This window comes from Tauraco erythrolophus, chromosome 1, assembly GCF_009769465.1.
Source record: "Tauraco erythrolophus isolate bTauEry1 chromosome 1, bTauEry1.pri, whole genome shotgun sequence".
In the NCBI taxonomy this organism is placed as follows: Eukaryota; Metazoa; Chordata; class Aves; order Musophagiformes; family Musophagidae; genus Tauraco; species Tauraco erythrolophus.
This window is the reverse complement of record NC_141465.1, coordinates 74,999,510-75,018,203: the sequence shown is the minus strand read 5'-3', so window position 1 is coordinate 75,018,203 and position 18,694 is coordinate 74,999,510. Positions and strand designations below refer to the sequence as shown.

The 18,694-nt window shown below is 37.4% G+C and overlaps 1 protein-coding gene across 2 annotated transcripts in view; it reads right to left on the bottom strand.

Moving 5' to 3' along the window:
- Nucleotides 1-18,694, bottom strand: part of NALCN (sodium leak channel, non-selective) — a 253,954-nt gene that overhangs the window by 98,935 nt on the left and 136,325 nt on the right. For both annotated transcript variants that reach the window (XM_086611009.1, XM_086611015.1), the window contains 3 exons: nt 14,357-14,548; nt 6,764-6,901; nt 2,801-2,875 (listed from right to left, as the gene is read on the bottom strand). In XM_086611009.1, the coding sequence (XP_086467135.1) occupies nt 2,801-2,875; nt 6,764-6,901; nt 14,357-14,548 (405 nt within the window). The remainder of the gene's footprint in view (nt 1-2,800; nt 2,876-6,763; nt 6,902-14,356; nt 14,549-18,694) is intronic.

Below are 18,694 nucleotides of genomic sequence, written 5' to 3'. Positions count from 1 at the left end.
GCCTCAAGCTTTACAGCCATTAAAGGTAGAGAAAAAATGCAAACATGAGGATGGAAATACATTTGAGGGCATTACAGCTTCACCATTCTCAACCAAACAATGTATTTTACATTAACAGTTTGAATTATGTGACTCCTCCCTTGGAACACCATTCAGCTTTTAATTATAGATGTAAAAAAATTATCCTGTGCAGCAATATAGAGCTATTCCTTCACAGAAACTGTCTTGATTAAAACCAAAGAATTACTTCACAATCCTCTTTCTTCTGGTCCATTTTTTTTAGTGGAAAATTCAAAATATTGTTGAATTAAAAACATTTTCTGCTTTATCTTCTGAGATAAGACAACCAATATTTCAGTGTAATAGTGCACAGTCACTATCACCACTGAGCCTGTGGCACCATCACATTTATCCCCCAGGAAACCTTTTCTGTTCTAGACAATCAGTTGTCCAATCATTCCAGTAATTCCATATGATCCAGCTCCAAGAACCTACCTCTTACCTCCTTTCACTTTAGGCATTTAAAAAACATGCAACACTTTGTATAACATTAATTTGTTTGGATAAAATACTAGAAGGGAAAACAGTCAATAGTACTGAGTAATAGTTTCTGAAGAAAGACTACTGTTCAAAGCCACATTTCAAAAGTATAAACACAAGTGAACCTGCGTCAGCCACCTTGGACATTTTGATACATCATAATGGTATATAATGCATATACCATTATGCCAGTCAATCAAACTCATATGTCCAACGGCAAAGTGCTGTTCTCTGGTTAAACACCTACTTGGGTCATGCGAACAGACTACCAATGTCATCATGGTGCCACACTTCACGGTAGCTAGAAGGTCTGGTGACTCAGGCAGTGGTTTTACTCCATCCCAGCACCACACTCAGGTAGTTATGCTGCTGCCAGTCTCAAAGCTATGAAGTTGGGGGACTTTTTTTTTAAATTCTATTTAGGTCTTTCACTTGAGTGTGCTCAACTGCTATTACGGAGACAAGATTCCTGCGAGGCTAACAAGATGTCAGGCTAACTGAAAACAAGTGGCAAGCATTGCAAGTGGTGGCCTCTCCTAATTTCTTTTTGTTCATTAGTTCCAGAGTGGGTTGTTAAAACACAAAGCCATGCTGCTGCCATCTCACGAGCAAAGGTGCACACTTTTAAAGCGGTTTATGAATTGAAGATGCTAAGTTTCACAGAAAAGCCAGTTTTCAAATCTTAAGCTCTTCACTTAAGAAAGTTGATTTGTGCTCCTTACTCATGCAGACATTATGAAAATTTCCATGTAAGATTATCAGTATGATATGACATTGCTTACCATATATCTGAACCATTTTCATTTCAGATCATTTTACCTCTTGAGACTGCTAAGGAGAAAAATTAATAAACTTGATTTGATTTACTCAGTTTGCATACTCAAGACTGTCTGGCCATCATTTATAAGATCTTTTATTTCACATATGTGAGCTGACTAACTGAAATCCATTATTTGTATTTCTCTGTGGCAGAAAAATCCTGCTCTTTTAAGTTATTTCAAGTTTGCAATACATACTGATATTTAATACTGCAACAGCAAAACCAATATTGATTTCTGTACTGAATTCTATAAAGAAGAATTTAAAGTAACTATATAATATTCTGAGTGCCTTGAAGTAACAAAAGATTGGGAAGCAATATTAGTTTGACACATTCTACATATTCAGTGAGCGTACATGAAACATACAATCTCTAAATCCACAAATGAGAAGCTTGTAGAAAATGAGCACAACAAATATAAACAAAATAAATGAATAAACACATCACTTCAGCTTTAAAACTAAAAGAAAAACAATATAGAAGGAAAAATAAGGGACTTATTTGGCACATTAGTTTCAATGTAATAGCTCAATGTAAAATCACTAAATTGTCTGGGTGGTTATTTTTCAATAACTGAAAGAAAATAATTCTACAACAACTGCTGCTGCACCTGAAAGATGAACAAAACCAGTAAACAATGGGTGAAAGAAGGCTATAACCCAAATATTACAAAAGAGGTTCCCACATATTCAGCTCTCGATTTGCTGTTTCATGCATGAAATAGGCAAATGTTGATGGTTTTCCTCCTCTTTGCACAGACTAAAGCACAGCCATATATATATTTACGTAAAAGCTACAGACACCTTCCTCTCTGGTGGTTTGTGCATGAGGTCAGAAGGGCTAACATTAGCTCTAGTGACTGTCATTTGGGGTTTCGAGCATGAGAGAATGGCTTCTTGGTAATATTGATCCCCAAATCTGGTGAATCAAGCAAGTTAACTTTGCCAAGTGTCTTTAGCACTCAGACCTAACACATTCAACCCAGTCCCCTCTACCGCTTCCTGTCTGTGGACTCCTGCCAGTACTCTCGCCTGCAGCGGTGCTGTGGTGTGCTCATGAAGTAGCAAATAGAACAGTTTGGGTAGGAAGGGACATTTAAAGACTATCAAGTCCAACCCCCCTGCCATGGGCAGGGATACCTTTCACTAGTTTATAAGCAAAAAGATGGCCTAGCTGTGATTTGAAAATTATTTTAATTAGATTACTATCATCTAAAATGACTTTTATCGAATCTTTAAACCAATTTCTAAATCTCTTTTACAACCTCTTAATTTCTGCCTCACGTTATATGATGGTCAACTATCTAACAAAATACTGCTATTCTCTTCAACATCTACTGTTCCATTAATTTTGATGAAGATTTTTCACATCTTTTACCACAAAACCACCAGTAACATTTTATTGAAACTACTTCCAAGTACAATAAAAACATATTCTTACTTGTTTAAGTTTCTTCAGATCTTCATCAAGTTCCAAATTGTCCAAAATAACAGCAACAAACAAGCTCAGCAGAATCTACAAAATAATTGCAAATTATTTGTTAAAGCTTGACATTTTTCTTAAGAAGTACTATGAAATGGCATGGAAAAATGAGGGCCCTACAATGTAAATGGGAGTCTTGCCTTTGGAATCTGTTGAACTTATATCACCTCCCACTATATGTCTGCTACCCATTTTCCAAGTAGTAAATTGTGGGTTTTTTTGTTTATCTCACAAGTACTATAAGAATTCAAAAATTTTGAATTCTAGGTTTTATGACCAATGCATTATGCATGTTTAACAATATACACATCAAAATGTATTTACTGTGTAAATAAAATTAAATTCATCAGAAATAATAATAATAAAAAGAAACACAAAGCAGAATCCTAAAACAGCTCTCAAAGCTAAGATGCTTTTCAATTAAGGTGTGAATTTTTAGCACAGAGGCCATCTAACACTAGCTTTCTTTATGGACTTGCTCACTGCTCAGAGTGCCTCTGTGCAAAGTAGCTAACTCCACATTGAAAGAAAATAAGCTGCCTCATTATTTGCATGCATTGGGAGCCACAGTTCAGGAAACCCATGCACTTCCATTTACTCCACATTAAATATTGCGTAAATATGCCTCTAGGAGGAAGAATCCTAGGGGAAAAAACGTATGTACCAGATTGTTGTATTTTCCTTGAAATACTGACCAGAGGCCAAAGAAGCTGAAAATGTGACTGATATAACTGAGAAGGAGAGAGAACTAGGAGGGCAAGGATGTAGGTGAGGGAGGATATCACTGTTCAGCATATATTCTCAGACAATTTACATCTTAAGGCATTAAATTTTTAATTAGGTTTTTTTTTTTTTTTTTTTACAGCTGTCAGCAACCGCCAAGGTTTTAGTCTATGAGGTTCAAGGCAAATATCCTCAAACATACTGAGCTCCTACAGGCAAGAATCAATTTCCTAGAGATATGAGAAGGAAATGAAAGTCTTTTAAAAGAGTTACAAGCCTAAAATTTTTCTGTGGTCTTGGACCACTGAGTGACAACCAGAGCAGACATACCTGTCTACCACTGTTGTAAATGAAGTGTAAGTTTACCTGTCATTCAATCACACTGGAAAATTATTCCTGATCTATGAAATTTAAGTAGCTTAGTACACCGGTCAAGGAGTTTGGAACTCAAATTGCATTTGAGCTGGGCGTCTGGACCTTGTTCCACAGACAGATTCCCTTTCCCTTCATGAACTATAAAGGTATGGAAGACACAGGAAGGACTCTTACCCATAAATTTATAAAATGTCAGTGTTCAGAGATAGAAATGTTCTTTTAATAGGAAACTGGCTTTAGCAATATGCAGGATTCCCTGCAGCTGTTCAGAAAGACAAATTATATATGCCACATACTTTAACAGTACCTCATACAGTTTTAACGAACTGACTACTATGAATGGTGGAAGTTAAGACAGCCTTCAAAATGGCAAAGCAAGACAGAATTCTGATAAAATACATAATCCCTCGCACAAACTACTTCAATGCCTAATTGCTGATAAAAAGTTTTACTATTATTCTGCCAGGATTTTACATTATGGTGGGTTTTTTTCTTCATATCTATTATACGGTCTATGACACTCCAGTACCCACAGTTCAGAGCATACTAGCTAAGGAAGTACAGTTCCACACTACAAAGATGTATAGTACTCATTAAACACATAACCCCTTACAGTCTTGCTGCTTCATGCACAGATATGTATCAAGACATCAAGACTTCAATTAACTCCCTTCTCACTTTTTTCAGCAAGAACCAAAGACGATGCACCACAAAAGAAAAGTTAAACGCAAACTCATTATTTGTTTAACATCCTCCGCTGCGATCTCAACTAATAACAGTCCTCATTTCCAACAGAGGTTTTGTTTTTGAGCTTCGACTTTTCTTTGCCTTCTAATGTGAAGCCTATTCATTTCTTTCCAAGGCTTTGCAGTCTGCTTTGCCAAATGTCTGCAATTATCACTTCTCAATTCTAATCCTCCCCCCTCTTCTGGCTGGTGAAAGTCATTTATTCATTTGACTTCACTCTTGTTATTCACCGATGGCTGTTTATTCTTAGAACTTTTCTTTTTAGTTTTAGCAGCAGCCCAACCGTTTTCATGCTCCTTTACCAATTCCACATTATTTTCTTTCTTTAAGCTTCTTTTGCCTCAACTCTCTCCTACACAGCTTTTCTTTTCCAGGGTATTAGGAAGATCTTAGAACCAAAACTAACAACTTTGTAAGGCCAGGTAATTCTGCAAAGTCGTCTTAGCAGAGTTTCTTCATCCATGTAAAATCTGCATAGATGCATGAGAAGAAATGTGTACACTTATGAAGCAAAGCAAGGACTGTGTACTTAAATGAAAATTCCGTGTAAAAGGACTGATGATGGTGTACTGAAAAGTGACTTTGCTCCTAGCAAAATAAGTGCTTTGAGTAAACAAATGGAGAAGTCCCAGATGACTCAAAAAGTGAAACATAAAGCAGAACAATGAAATTGCTCTTACAGCTAAGTTACTTCTCAATTAAGGTGTGAACTTTCAGCACAGAAGACCACCTGACACTAATTTACTTTATGGACTTGCTTAATGCTCATCTAAGAGATAAAAACAGATTCCAGTTCAGGCAATGTTCTTGGCGAAGAATCGGAAAAACAGCAATAAGATTATCTAACCAGTAACTGCTTTCAAATCCATAACTAAAACACACTTCCCTTTTCCCCATTTCCCAAGGACTTTTAAATATCACTTCAGCATGAAAAGTTGCTTTTCCAGACCCCAAGGACTCCTCTGACCACTGCGAGCAAATTACAGGTCCTATATATCTGCTGATACATACGTTTGTTTGGCTTATACTTTAATTTGGTTAAGCAGCTCTAAGAGCATCAAATGCACTTTACTGCCATTTATAAAGTGGTCAAGATTTCAATCCATATGAAGGAACCTGCTGTAGTCACAATCGCAGTCGGATTATTCAGTCTTTAGAAGTGAAACAGGACATATTGTAAAGAAAAAGAAGTAGATGGAAGCTGATGGAGATTGTATAAATACAGTTAGTACCTTCTACAAGTAGACAACTGAGCTAAGAAAGAAAATGGAATGAAGAATGTGAAAACAAGTGCATGAAAAACTGCAGTGCAGTGAATGTAAAATACAAAATGAGCAAAAGCAGGAGTCAATTAAGGGTACGTAAAATGTTTATTCCCTTGACTGTGGTATTTTCTCTCTGTTGGTATTCAAAATACAGTACCAAGTCCTTGTTGATGTAGGATATCCAGAAAGATGTTTTCCTTACCATTATCTCTATTAAAAAATGAAATCATCCCATTTGAAATGCATACAGAAAACATGGTTTTTTAGATATAATCCCCATTTCCATACACACGCACGAACTGCTGTATTAGTTCTCATCCATTTATTGCCTGATATACTATATAATATATTTTTCATGCAGTGATTTTGCATCAGGCAACAGGAAAGTACTGATTTCTAGTTAAGAGTTTATATCCTGAAGCTTTACACTTCTCACTTTAATTACTGGTGCAAAGCGAATGTGATGGAAACTAAGGAGACCACTTCTACATGATAAATAAAAGCACTTGCTTAACTCTGCAATCATTAGAACTGTGAAGATACAAGACAGTTAACAATTACACTGTTAGTCTAGCAGTGTGACTTGGATCTTATGAGGAACAACACCTCACACCAGAACAAAGGCCATCACCTTACACCACATGGCTGAAGGGTAAATTCTACCACATCAAAGAACTAATCCTAAAGCCCTCTACACTGAAAATGAGCATCACAATCAGTTTTAACTTGTTGAGAAAAATAAGTAAGACAAGAGCTGTGAGAATAATTCAAAACAAAGAGCCGCACAGCATATTTGCAAGTGAAGACTTACCAGAGTAGCAAAAAGATGATACAGTATAAAATAAATAGCAACTACTGGTGCCCACATATGTCCTACAGCATTCAGTGTCTGATCCATGACATCCACCCATCCTTCCTGTGTGAGAATCTGAAACATTGACATGAATGCCTGCAAGAAGAATTACAAACATATTAACATTTCATAAACTATATTAATATGGTTTTATTGACCCATTTCTCAAGTTTATTTAATAGAGCAGAACATCTGTTTCAGTTTGTGCTTTACATCTTAATAAACAAATGTATTTCAACTTTTAAAGTCATGTGAAATGCTATTCCAAAGCTACAGGAGAAGTAAAAAGCTTAACCTTTGACTGAACTGTAATCTGCAACTTGTAAACATAGTCCTAGCTCCATTATCCCATATGAAGAGCTTTTTGGTTTCCTCCAGGGCTGACAAAATAGGAGAAATATCCTGAGCATCAGAGATCATTGTTTTGAATGTCACACTGTATTGTGATTTCTTGAATATGCTTATTCTTCTGTGTTACCTCTCTATAAATATAAATATAGACCTCTCTATAAATATAGATATAATAAATGTGACCATACATTTATGTTATCTTAATAGCAGAAGCATTCTAGGCACCCCACAGATGAGACTAACAAATACAAGGCAAAGTCCCAGTACTCCACTTCTTTCAGTCTGTCAGATTCTTGCCCTATGCATTTTGTAAATAGCATTCTTTGCAGAACTGTTCCTGTAACATTTTCAAATCCCTTTAGATCAGGTGTAGCTATCAAAAATACTAAGAATAACGGGAATATTTCAATCAACTCTCTTTGGTGAAAGGAACATATGAACTCTCTCGGCCTGTCTTCACAGGAGAAGTGCTTACTGAATTTAAATATATAACAAAAAAGTGTTCGAAACTGAAGACATTAACAACACAGCATTCAGATATTAGGATTCCTCAAATCCAAAATGTTAAAACAGTGATAAAGACATATTATGTCTCTGCTCAGTGTGTCTGACACCCCCAGCAACAGCAGATGAACACAGTAATGCACTTGGCACAAAGAGAACAGGACTCTTCTTGTCACTCCTGAGAAAGTTTCTGGAAAGCCCTTCACATCAACTTGCCCTAAGCCCAAATGCATGCTGGAAAAGCTGGAAACATGTAGAAATATAAATTTATGTCCTTGAAAAACAGTAAAATGAGCTCTAATTAATTTTTAAAATTAATTTTTAAAGCTGCTGGCAAAACTAAAGGGAGACTTCAAGTTTATATTACTAATATTAACTACAGGCAAATACTCCGCTTGGGCTCCTTATCAAATTTGCAGTTTTTCAAACAAAACAGTGTCTTCTGTAAGCAGTTTCTCCCAATGCAAACAGGACCCTTAAGATTACGTTTACACCCTAAAAGGAGTCCACTCCAGGCTGTGATTTCTACCTTGCAGCACAGGCCAATTTACTCTAGAGCTGACTGTCCACGTGCATGTCCTCATGGCCCTATGTGATGTCCCTACGGTCATAACACATCATTAGTATTCGGTGGCAAGGAGCTCGTTCCAACTATCTGAAACAATAGGAAGGATGTGGCATAGCTTGCCACGCAATGTCTGTGTTACGGAATCAAGAGTATATGCTGTATGCTTAAAATTTGAAAGGAGAGCTGGTAAATGCAAAGCTTGCTGGGGTGGTGTAGGAGGGCTCGGTAAGGCAGGGACAATGTAATCTGGTGCATCTTGTTAGGCAAGGAACTGCATAAAAGGCACTGCCTTTTTGGTATGTCCATTTGGAGAGAACTATTCCCCTGTCTGTCCCCACGGATTGTCTCAGGGAGAGTTTGCTGGAAGCAGGAAGAAAGTGAACAACTAAGCAGTATCAGTATCAGGAGCCAGTGCTTGAGCTCAGTGTCTGGCCCTCTTTCATTGGCCACTGATAAGGATCCTAGGACCAAAGCTTTTTCTCCTCTGTCCATTATAATTAGTGCATACTTTAAAGTACAAAAATGGGATCATGTTGCCTCTAGATCATGTTCAGAGGAAGAACTGTGCATTTTCACCCTGTTAGAGGGGTCCCTAACATTTAGCTGCTAAGGGCTTTGTAAAAAATTCACCCGCTGGCTCTAACAAAAAAATCCCGCACCAGAATCCGTCTTGGTTTCTTATTGCTGCTAAGTTTCACAGATTTCATAGATTTCTAGGTTGGAAAAGACCTTAGAGATCATCCAGTCCAACCGTCCCTAATCCCCATTAAACCATATCCTTAAGTAGATCATCCACCCTATGCCAGTGCCAGTTCTGTGGCACTCTGAAGCAAACAGAAGCATAAACACACTATGAGGCTAAGACCATGGAGTTTGAGAGCTATTTTTACAGTTGCTTTTCAGAATTAAATCACACTAATCAAATTCTCAGAGATGATTAAACCTACAAGTCCAAATCACTCACAAGAAGTGAAGCTAAGGTGTGCACGGAACACATCAAGGCATCCGACACACATCAGTAGATGAAGTTAAAATCAAGATTTTAATTTCTACATCACCAACATCCTAACCAAACTTAATGTCTCAGCCTCTCCTTCGAACACACAGGTCCCACAGAGAACAGAGGCTACCATAAACTAGAAGCAGCAGAGAAAACTGCTTGCAACTACTTTTCTGTAAATTCTTTTTGTCAGTTAAAATCTTTGCTGTGTCATGTGTTAGGAGAGCACAAATACGAGGGCCGGAATTTGCACAGTGCCTTCTAATTTATATTCCTGCCAGAAACCTTGGCCTCAACTAGCATGCTGCCAATCTGTGGCCAGATCCTCCCTTCGAATTAGTGCCCGCTCAGAACCATGCACACAGACTCCTTACATTGCGCAAAATTACAAACTCTTACTAGTGATTCCTTTCCTTAGAAAAAATCATGATGAGGGTCCTGTAAAAGAATCCAACCCCAACAAGAGTTACCTAGCTCTGCAAAATACTTCCTCATGCAAAACATGCAGATAAGGAAACATTTGGGATCTTTAGCTAGGAGAAGCCTTCTGTAGCCAGAGGAGCATGAATGAAACAACCAGGAAATTCAGTCTCCTTAACAGCTGCCAGTGGTGCTCGAGGGTGAAGAAGACAACCACCTCATTAGTGCTCAGCACCACTTCGCAGCTTCCCTTCGTGACAGGAGGTGAAGCTACACCAGGCAGTCGCTGTTTCCCTGCACTCAGAGCATCTCTGGAGCCAGTGGTGGTCATACCTGACTGGTGCGACACTCCTTGCTGAAATATAAGGTGGGCACTACATTAAGTAATACATCCCACTGCTGGATTTAAAAACACCTGAGGGACTGGATAATTGAACCAGTGCAGTATCCTTTCTTCTGAATCATACTAAATTACCATCGTTAGTTGCTTTTCAAAAATATATATATTTTATTTGATTCTTCAAGGTATAGAGATACCTCCAACACTATGCTGTCATTAACACAAACCCTAGATTAATGTGGAAAATACATTCTTTTAGCACCACAAAAATCTAATCTTCCATCTTTTTAAACAGTTGCCCATAAAGCACATAGTTCTATAAAATGGCTTTTCAAAATAATTTAAACATTTAATTATAACATTAAAGTCCAGTATATGACAAAATGTTAGTTTTAAGAAAATAAGTCAGTGCACAATGAGTATGTGCTTTGCACCCAGCAATCTCCTTCGGAGCAAGTTATTTTTAGCTGAAAGGTATACTTCCCACTGTTTATTTTAAAATTAATTTGAAATGCAACTAGCTGACAGAATCAACATCTGTGAAGACGAGACTTAGAGATTTATGCAAATGGTGATTTTCTGAATTAATTCCTGTTATAGAAAAGACTGTCAATTTCTTTAAGTATTTATGCTCTATTACTTAATCAAATGTTTTGATGATGGAAGTCAAACTACCTTTTTATTTATAGTGGAACATTGGCAAAGGTTTGGTGGAATGTACCAGCCCAAGTGACAGTTCTGATATCTTGTCCAACTGTTACAGGAGTGGTCCCACACAAGCTACTACTTACAGTTATAATGTACTTGACTTGTAACTGCTGCTTGTCCATAGAATGTTACGGGCCAAATCCCAATCGCCTTATTCGCAAAAGCAGTCCTACAATCAGTGGGACTACTTAGGCCAATTAAGCTAACAGGATTGAGACCAGTGCTGTGAAATGCTTGCAACTTGTTCCACCTGTGTAAACTTACTTTTTCCTCTTAACATAGTCATGAGTAACACCCCGAGAGAAGAGTAGCCATCCTGTAAAAATCTGGCAGTGGCACTGAGATTGTGAACTGCATCAGAGAATTAAATTAAGGCTACATTGTTCAACTTTTTAAATGGATAATGCTTAGCTTGAACTAACATTTCACAACTTGAGCCTTCTCCAATCTCAAGGCTAGAAGTGAAGTCCTGGTTTTGCTGAAGACTCGTGATTTTTACTGCTGAGATCATCTGGGCCTGGCTTTCATCTGGTGTTGACCCATTTAAAAGAAGAGCAGCATTCCCAGTTTTCTAACTTGAGACACCGAGTAGCCAGCACATGGCCCCAAACCTCAAGAGAAACCAGGCCATGAAAGTCAGGGACACTAACTATGTGTTTTGTTTTCCATACAGTGAATTTTAAAATTTCTTAGTGTCCATCTTGCACTGACGCCTTTGAACAGACTCCCCTGTACCATTCCTTCTTTGGGGGACCCAGCTGCCCCCCGTCCTTCTCATGGCTCAATATGCGCAGCCCAAGAAGACGTGCAAAAACAGAGATGGCGGATCGGTTAAAAACAGTATAGCAAACATCTATATTTTTATACTTAGTATTAGAGAAAAAGTCCATTTGGGAAGTTGCGATGGCCAAAAGAAGGGTGAAATTTGTAACCATGGCAACATGGAGCTTGTGCCTATTGACTGTTGTCAGGAAACCATGTGAAAACATGCAATTTAGAGGCATTAGCAAGAGGAGGAGGTCTACTTGTTCCAAAACCCCTACTGTGCCTTCTTATAAAGCACTTACGGTTTCAAAATGATTTTAGGTTTTGTCTGTTTCAGTGTAGAAGGCACTTCAATGCACAAACTCGAAATTTAGCCTCTAGTGTCACCATTTTCGTTAGTGTGCATGTCCTTTCTGTGTTTGTAACTGAAAATGTCCACAGCAACAGTCCTGGACATTTTAGGTTTGCTCTTCTTTGAGAGAAAGCCCCTAAAAATGTATCGTAGCAAATTCTGCTACGCGGATCTCACAACACCTCCTATGTCATACAGTAATGCAAGTATGTTTTCAGTCATGTTTTGAAAATAATGCAGTCCAGACAAACCCTAAATTGCGTATGTTAAAATTGTCTAATTGTAAACTGATTCAGTGGTTTTTATTCAGAGCAGACAACATCAGCAGGAATCCTCCAGCCTTTGCTAGGACGACACACTCCTTCAGAGTGACACCATCACTCACACCATCAAACACAATTTTTGAGTACAAATTTTTTTTTTACATTGAAGGTGGTGAGGCACTGGAACAGGTTGTCCAGAGAAGTTGTGGACGCCCTATTCCTGGAAGTGTTCAAGGCCAGGTTGGATGAGGCTTTGGGCAACCTGGTCTAGTGGAAGGTGTCCCTGGCCATGGCAGGGGGGTTTGGAACTAGATGATTTTTAAGGTCCCTTCTAACCCAAACCATTCTATGATTCTATGATTTTTGCTGACTCTATTAGCCTATTAAGAGATGTTTCATTAGAAAACTGCAAAAAGAAACCATATACTACAAAGTATACTTCTGAACCACTCATAACGAGGTGAATATGTATACAAATAAACAATAACTAAAAGATAAGGAGAGACTCTTGCATCTGGCTATCAAATAAAAAATAATAATCTATTTCATTCATAGATTCATAGATTCATAGATTCATAGATTTCTAGGTTGGAAAAGACCTTAGAGATCATTGAGTCCAACCATCCCTAATCCCCATTAAACCATATCCTCAAGTAGCTCATCCACCCTATTCTTAAACACATCCAGGGATGGGGACTCATTTCAATTCAGTATCACTGGAATACTCCCTTATTATTGGTAACAGGTCTTCTGTTTTTCCAAAACTTAAGTCAGAAAAATAGACAAGTTTAGATATTTTATGTTTGTAAAAAACAGTGTAATTTACTGGAGTAAATATTTTCTCACTCTTTAAACACGTATTTTAGAATATATATATATATCTGTTAAAATTCAATATGATAGAAGTTCTTATTGAGGCCTAAATGGCCTCAGATCAAAATGTCCAAAATAATTTAAAACTTTACTAACATTTTGATGTACCTTGGCAATGTTTTCCTGCAAGTGGATCTTTCTCTGATATTTATATCTATTTATCCAGTTAAAACGTGCAGGTTGTGACTCTGTCTTATTTTAATTATACTACAGTAATTCTTTCAGGACTGTCATTGCCATTGTGCATAAATAATAAAAATAATTCTAAAACCAAATTCCACAGTGATTTCAAACTTGCAGTTGGAAGTTTTTTTCAGAAGTTATACATGTGAGCTGAGCATTCAATAAGGTGGTACTACCACTCAGTTTAGAGAGAGAGGCCCTGCTTCATTAGAAAAGCTTAGGCTTTATTACATTCTTTTTGCTTTCTTCAGCATGTAAAAAATGAATTATACTAAATTCTTAATGATCCTACTGGCTGCTTTTCTAAGTATGTTTTCCAAATTAGAAAGCATGGTGTTACATTACTCCCTGTGGGTAGGTATTTTTTGTCTTCTATTTGATGGCGAGCTTCCCATGCATCAAGTCCAGGTTGATAATTACAAGTTGTTGCCTAGCCATTTTGTTTGCCAATTGCATGACCCTTGAGGCTGTCTTATTCATTGTCATTTAATTGTTCCAAACAATGCACCTTCACTAAAATAGATGCATTGGATAACCAAGTCGGAACGATAGAAACAAATAAATGGTGACTGGAACCAATTAACATACACTCGGTCTAATCCATTATTAAAGAAATAACAGTATTTTCATTCAGAACAGTGTGCTTCAACAAATACATTAGCTCCAATTTCCACTGATTTTCAATGTTTTCTTCTAAATTAACACAATGCCCGCAAATATCCATTATTTATACCCAGAAGGCAAACACTTATTTTGTCAATGCAGACAGGTTTTATAACCCTGTGTAAAACAAGCATTCCTGTACAAATCAAGAACAACCACTTTCATAATATGAAGATATAAATCATGTGTAGACATGCTTTATACACATTTTGTGGCTAATATTCACGATTGTGGACATGAATCCTCTTTCTGTAGCATGCTAGACTAGCATTATCCATATGCTTTGTTGTGTCATCATCAGGCTGCAGACATAAAATTTCTCTATGTTTCCTCAACAGCAGAAAGAGAACACCTAACCCAAACAAAGACAAACTTCACTACTGAAGGACTACAGGAAGCCTGTTACACCCAGAAAATACAAATCTTTTATCTATGCATATGGAGATAAACTGCTCCATGGTTCTTAGAAGAAAAGGAAGACTGCTAATATAATAACAAATACGATATATAAATGATGAAAATAATAACAAGCAATAAGTAATCGATGCTTTTTATACTTGCCCGTGGAAAGGTTGTAAATCTATCCAGTTCTTCCACAAAGCAAAACATCTGTAAACTGATTGCTGACATTACAATTAAAAGGCTGGCAGTAAATACCACCAAACTCCCAAGTTTTTTTCCTGGTCCAAATATCTTATAGACAAAATCCTCCAAAGCAGGGGAAATCTTTATCAGCCGAACTACTCTAAGAACCTGCAAAGAAAGAGAAAATAGAACTCTATCAGTTATTTGATCATTACATTAATCAACAATTTTTCACAGGATCAGAGACTTCAAGGCCAAAAAGGGACTTGCAGCCTTGTAGCCCAGTAAATATCAGGTTGCCACCGCTTGTAACAGACCACAAGTTGTGTGTCAGGTTAAGGACACAAGCCCTGGAACCTGTCAGGCTTTGTCTATACTTACCTTGACCTGCCTGGAGATTTGTTTTAGCTAGTAACAGCAGCAACCTAATGACCAGATAACTGTAAACTACTTTATCTTTTGCTTAGTTTTTTCATGATCATGTGATGTAATGCTTATTGTTATAGATATCTTTTTTCCTAACGTATAGTAATAACAAGCTGTAATTTTGCATAGAATGAACTACTTACAACCCTTCCATAAAATGCAGCATCAGTGTGTACAGGCATGGGATGACAGCAGAGGTCTCGAGAGTACAGGCACGGGAGGATACTCAAGGCCCCCAAGGCTATAATCAACTCGCCAATCACCAACAACCATCACAGAAATGCAGTTGGGTAAAGCTGTTTTGAGAGTAACAAAGGGATCAAAACACACCACAGATGATAGTAAAACTGAATGTAATGTGGAATTACAGACCAGTGAAGGTTTATAGTGTGTTAGCAAACATAAGAATGGCTTCAGGCAGAGCTCAAAATACATCAGTCAAGATTTAGCAACTGAGAATATACTGCAGTGCTAGGTTAATTGCTCCAGTTTGATTATCATCACTGTTAAAAATTCAAACTTATTCTAAATAGATAGGGTTTTGAACAGTCTTTGAATAAAGCTCTGCTTTGAGCAGCAGGCTAGCTGAGATGACTTTGAAAGGCCACTTCCAATCTAGATTTTTCAGTGATTCTGTGTTACTTGGTACACCATATTATGTATTTACATAAAGAGTTGCCAACTCTTCTTCCACAAGTCATCATTCTCTTTCAGTGACTCAAGACAAAATTGCTTGCATAGTGTACCATATAACCTAGCTAGTTTGGTAATAAACATACTTTGCTTTTTCATACTATATACAAGGGAATTTTGGGTGGCATTTCTCATAATCGGAGGAAATAGTATTGTGTGCCACTGCCATATTTGACATATTTGACACCTCTCAGTATTAATAGTGGCGGCAGAACTGTGATCATGCATGGAATTCCTGATCCATTCACTGCTAACTCTACTTTGGAAAAGCTGCTGACAAGCTCTGATCCTCCTATTTCTGCCACTCATGGTGGCACAAATAGAGACATAACATCAGTAACAACAAGAGGTAGTGGCAGCCACAACAGTTGCTGGAGACAACAGACAGCGGCATATGAGGCAAATGAGATTCTGCAGTTCTTAGGAAGAAAACGAACCTCTAGCCCAAGGTATCATCTACATTTTCACAAGAATCGTATTGAAACTGAAAGGTAGGAATTACAGTGCAATTATAGGCTGACCTTATGTACAAGTCAAATACAATTACTGTGCTGCTTTTGGAGGGAAAATAAGTTTGACAGAAGGATATGGCAGTTGTTTACAGAAAGACTTCACTGTACCTTGTAGCTTACTAATAATGTGCATCTTTGCATTTTGCATGAAATTTGTCACCCTATCTGTCAGGTATGCAGAATATGCTAGCTATGTAGGCTTTACTGTCAAAGGGGAGAGAGAGAGAAAGTCAACTCAAGAGAACAACTTACTCCAAACATACCAGACCCTTTGTGTGAGATGGGATGAGCTCTGGCTGTCTTCAGTAGTTTAAAAGGGTCCTAGATACAGAGGTCACACTAGACAGCTTAACTTTCACAACATCAGAAAAAGATGAGATAAAGTCCTTTCTTTCACATTGGTACTGTGATCACATTACATATAATCTGAGTACATGAAACTGGTCACCAAGGCAGTGACAGATAGTGAGATGATTGAGATTTCCAAGTACTAGGAACATGTAAACATGGTGCTTTCTTACTTACAAGATCTACTCACAGTGTAAACACTAGCTTTGTTCCCATCAATACTAGTTTCAACACTGATCCCAGCGGGGTGAAGATTTCTCGCTAGTAGTTATTCCGAATTGTGTTTTAGAAACTGTATTATCTGCCTTACTTTTTTTTCCCCTTCCTTTGGGGAACTTTAATTGACCTTTAAGCAACACACTAATCTTATTGATACTATTTGTTTTTTTCATTTATTTTCATTAGGCGACAAATTGAATCTAGCAAAAGTACACTCTAATGAACATTTATGCATTCTATGTAACTGGATTGCAAATTGTATTAAATTTAAGAGCTGCAGAGGCGCACTATTTGAATTAAATATAAAAATGTTAAAAAACAAATCGAAATGAAAAATATAAAAGACAAACCACAGCTGTGTTAAGAATAATGGCTACATCTACTAAAACTGATGATATTTATTCAGAAAATGACTCAGCATTATTTTCCCCAAGCACAAATACAATACCATCTCTTCAGTTCAGTATAGGACAAATTCTGTTTAAATCTCTCTCTTTTATGTTGGTTTATCACAGATCTCTGCAATAATATGCAAATTCTGTCATTGCTCCACTGATTTTGCATTCTGTAGATTATAGCCACGGAACGGTGCTTTGCTGCAGTCTCTCACAGAGGGCTTTGCAAAGTGTTTTGAATGAATGTAGAGTGAATGCAAGAAAGGTAGGTGGGAGGGTGGACAGTAGCCAATGCGGTGAAGAGTGAATGATGTGTTGGCAAAAGGTAACGATAAAGACAAATGAATAATGCAGACCGAAATACATGCTAAGAAAGACGATAAGCCAAACGATATTTCTGCTCACTATGCTGGAATGTGTCAAATAGGACTTCTGTTTTCAGTAATCTGTTTTGTTGGCTGACAAGGAACACATTTAACCTGTCATCATTAATATCTAAAGGCCTGGAAATCTGCCTAACATCAAGACGTATTCATGTGAAAAAGACTTTTCGACCTTGGTTGATTTGAAAATGTGTTATCTAGCTTGCCCAGAAGCTTAATTGGGGGCAATATGGTGCATACCTCCCTTACACACTGACATCAAAGGTAAAGTATTTTCCAACCTTACTGTCATTTGCCTCTTAGGGGATTTGGATTGCAAAATACAACCGAAATCTTTCAGTGTAGCAGGTGTTTCTGCTTGTAAAATGTATGTCTCATTTATTTTGGAAGAAAAAAAATCACATCCTGACATTTTCTGTCATAAAAGCTAGCACTTTTTTAAAAAATCCCACCACTGCCCCCGTCCCACACCGCCCCAGGAAATTAATTGAATCCATTAAAAAGAAAAGACTTACTATTTTATTATCAACATCTGGCTACATTTTAATTATACTTTCAATCCTATGAGTTAGCAATGATGTTATCTATTTAGTCCAACATGTTCATTTTTCATACTTAAAATTCCTAGAAAGAAATTATCAGATGTAAGTGGACTCTACCCTAAGAAATATGGATCAACTATTAACTAAGTTGCTAACTTTCGTTAACTGAGAGCTCCCAACTAGGTTTCCTGTGTGCTTTTGACACAAAAGTGCAACGGCATGTTCATGATAGATCATCTCTCTTCCAGGTTAGAAATATCATGCCACATTGAATTAACAACATTTTACATATTTGGACAGCAAAATTAAAGCTATAACCATCTAAAAGCCTCCAGATGATACCAGGTGAAAGCAAAACAGAATATGTCATCCCGAAAGCTTTCTTGAGCAGGTTTGTAGAACCATTTAGAACAAATATAGGATGGCATTTGCAGAAGCCTGAAAAGGCCGTCATATTTCAACACACACTTAGGAAGACTGCTCACCCCATACTGTACTCACTTGACTACAATATGTGTCACTATAGCCAATTACATTTATTGACAGGACTCTGTCCAATGATTTATTATTTGCCTTTATTGACTACTAATTATTCACCACGCCAATCTACTCTTAAATAATGGTCGGATACGAATTGTTTAATTTTTTTTTCTTAGAAAATCCCTTTCTTTAGCACTGTAGAACTTAGTGCATCATAATGAACCTCAGTGCTTTCTCCCACAACTGGAGGAGGAAGAAAGAAGGATGAATGAGGAATGGGTTGGACTGGCTGACAGAGGAAGAATCAGAAGCCTGA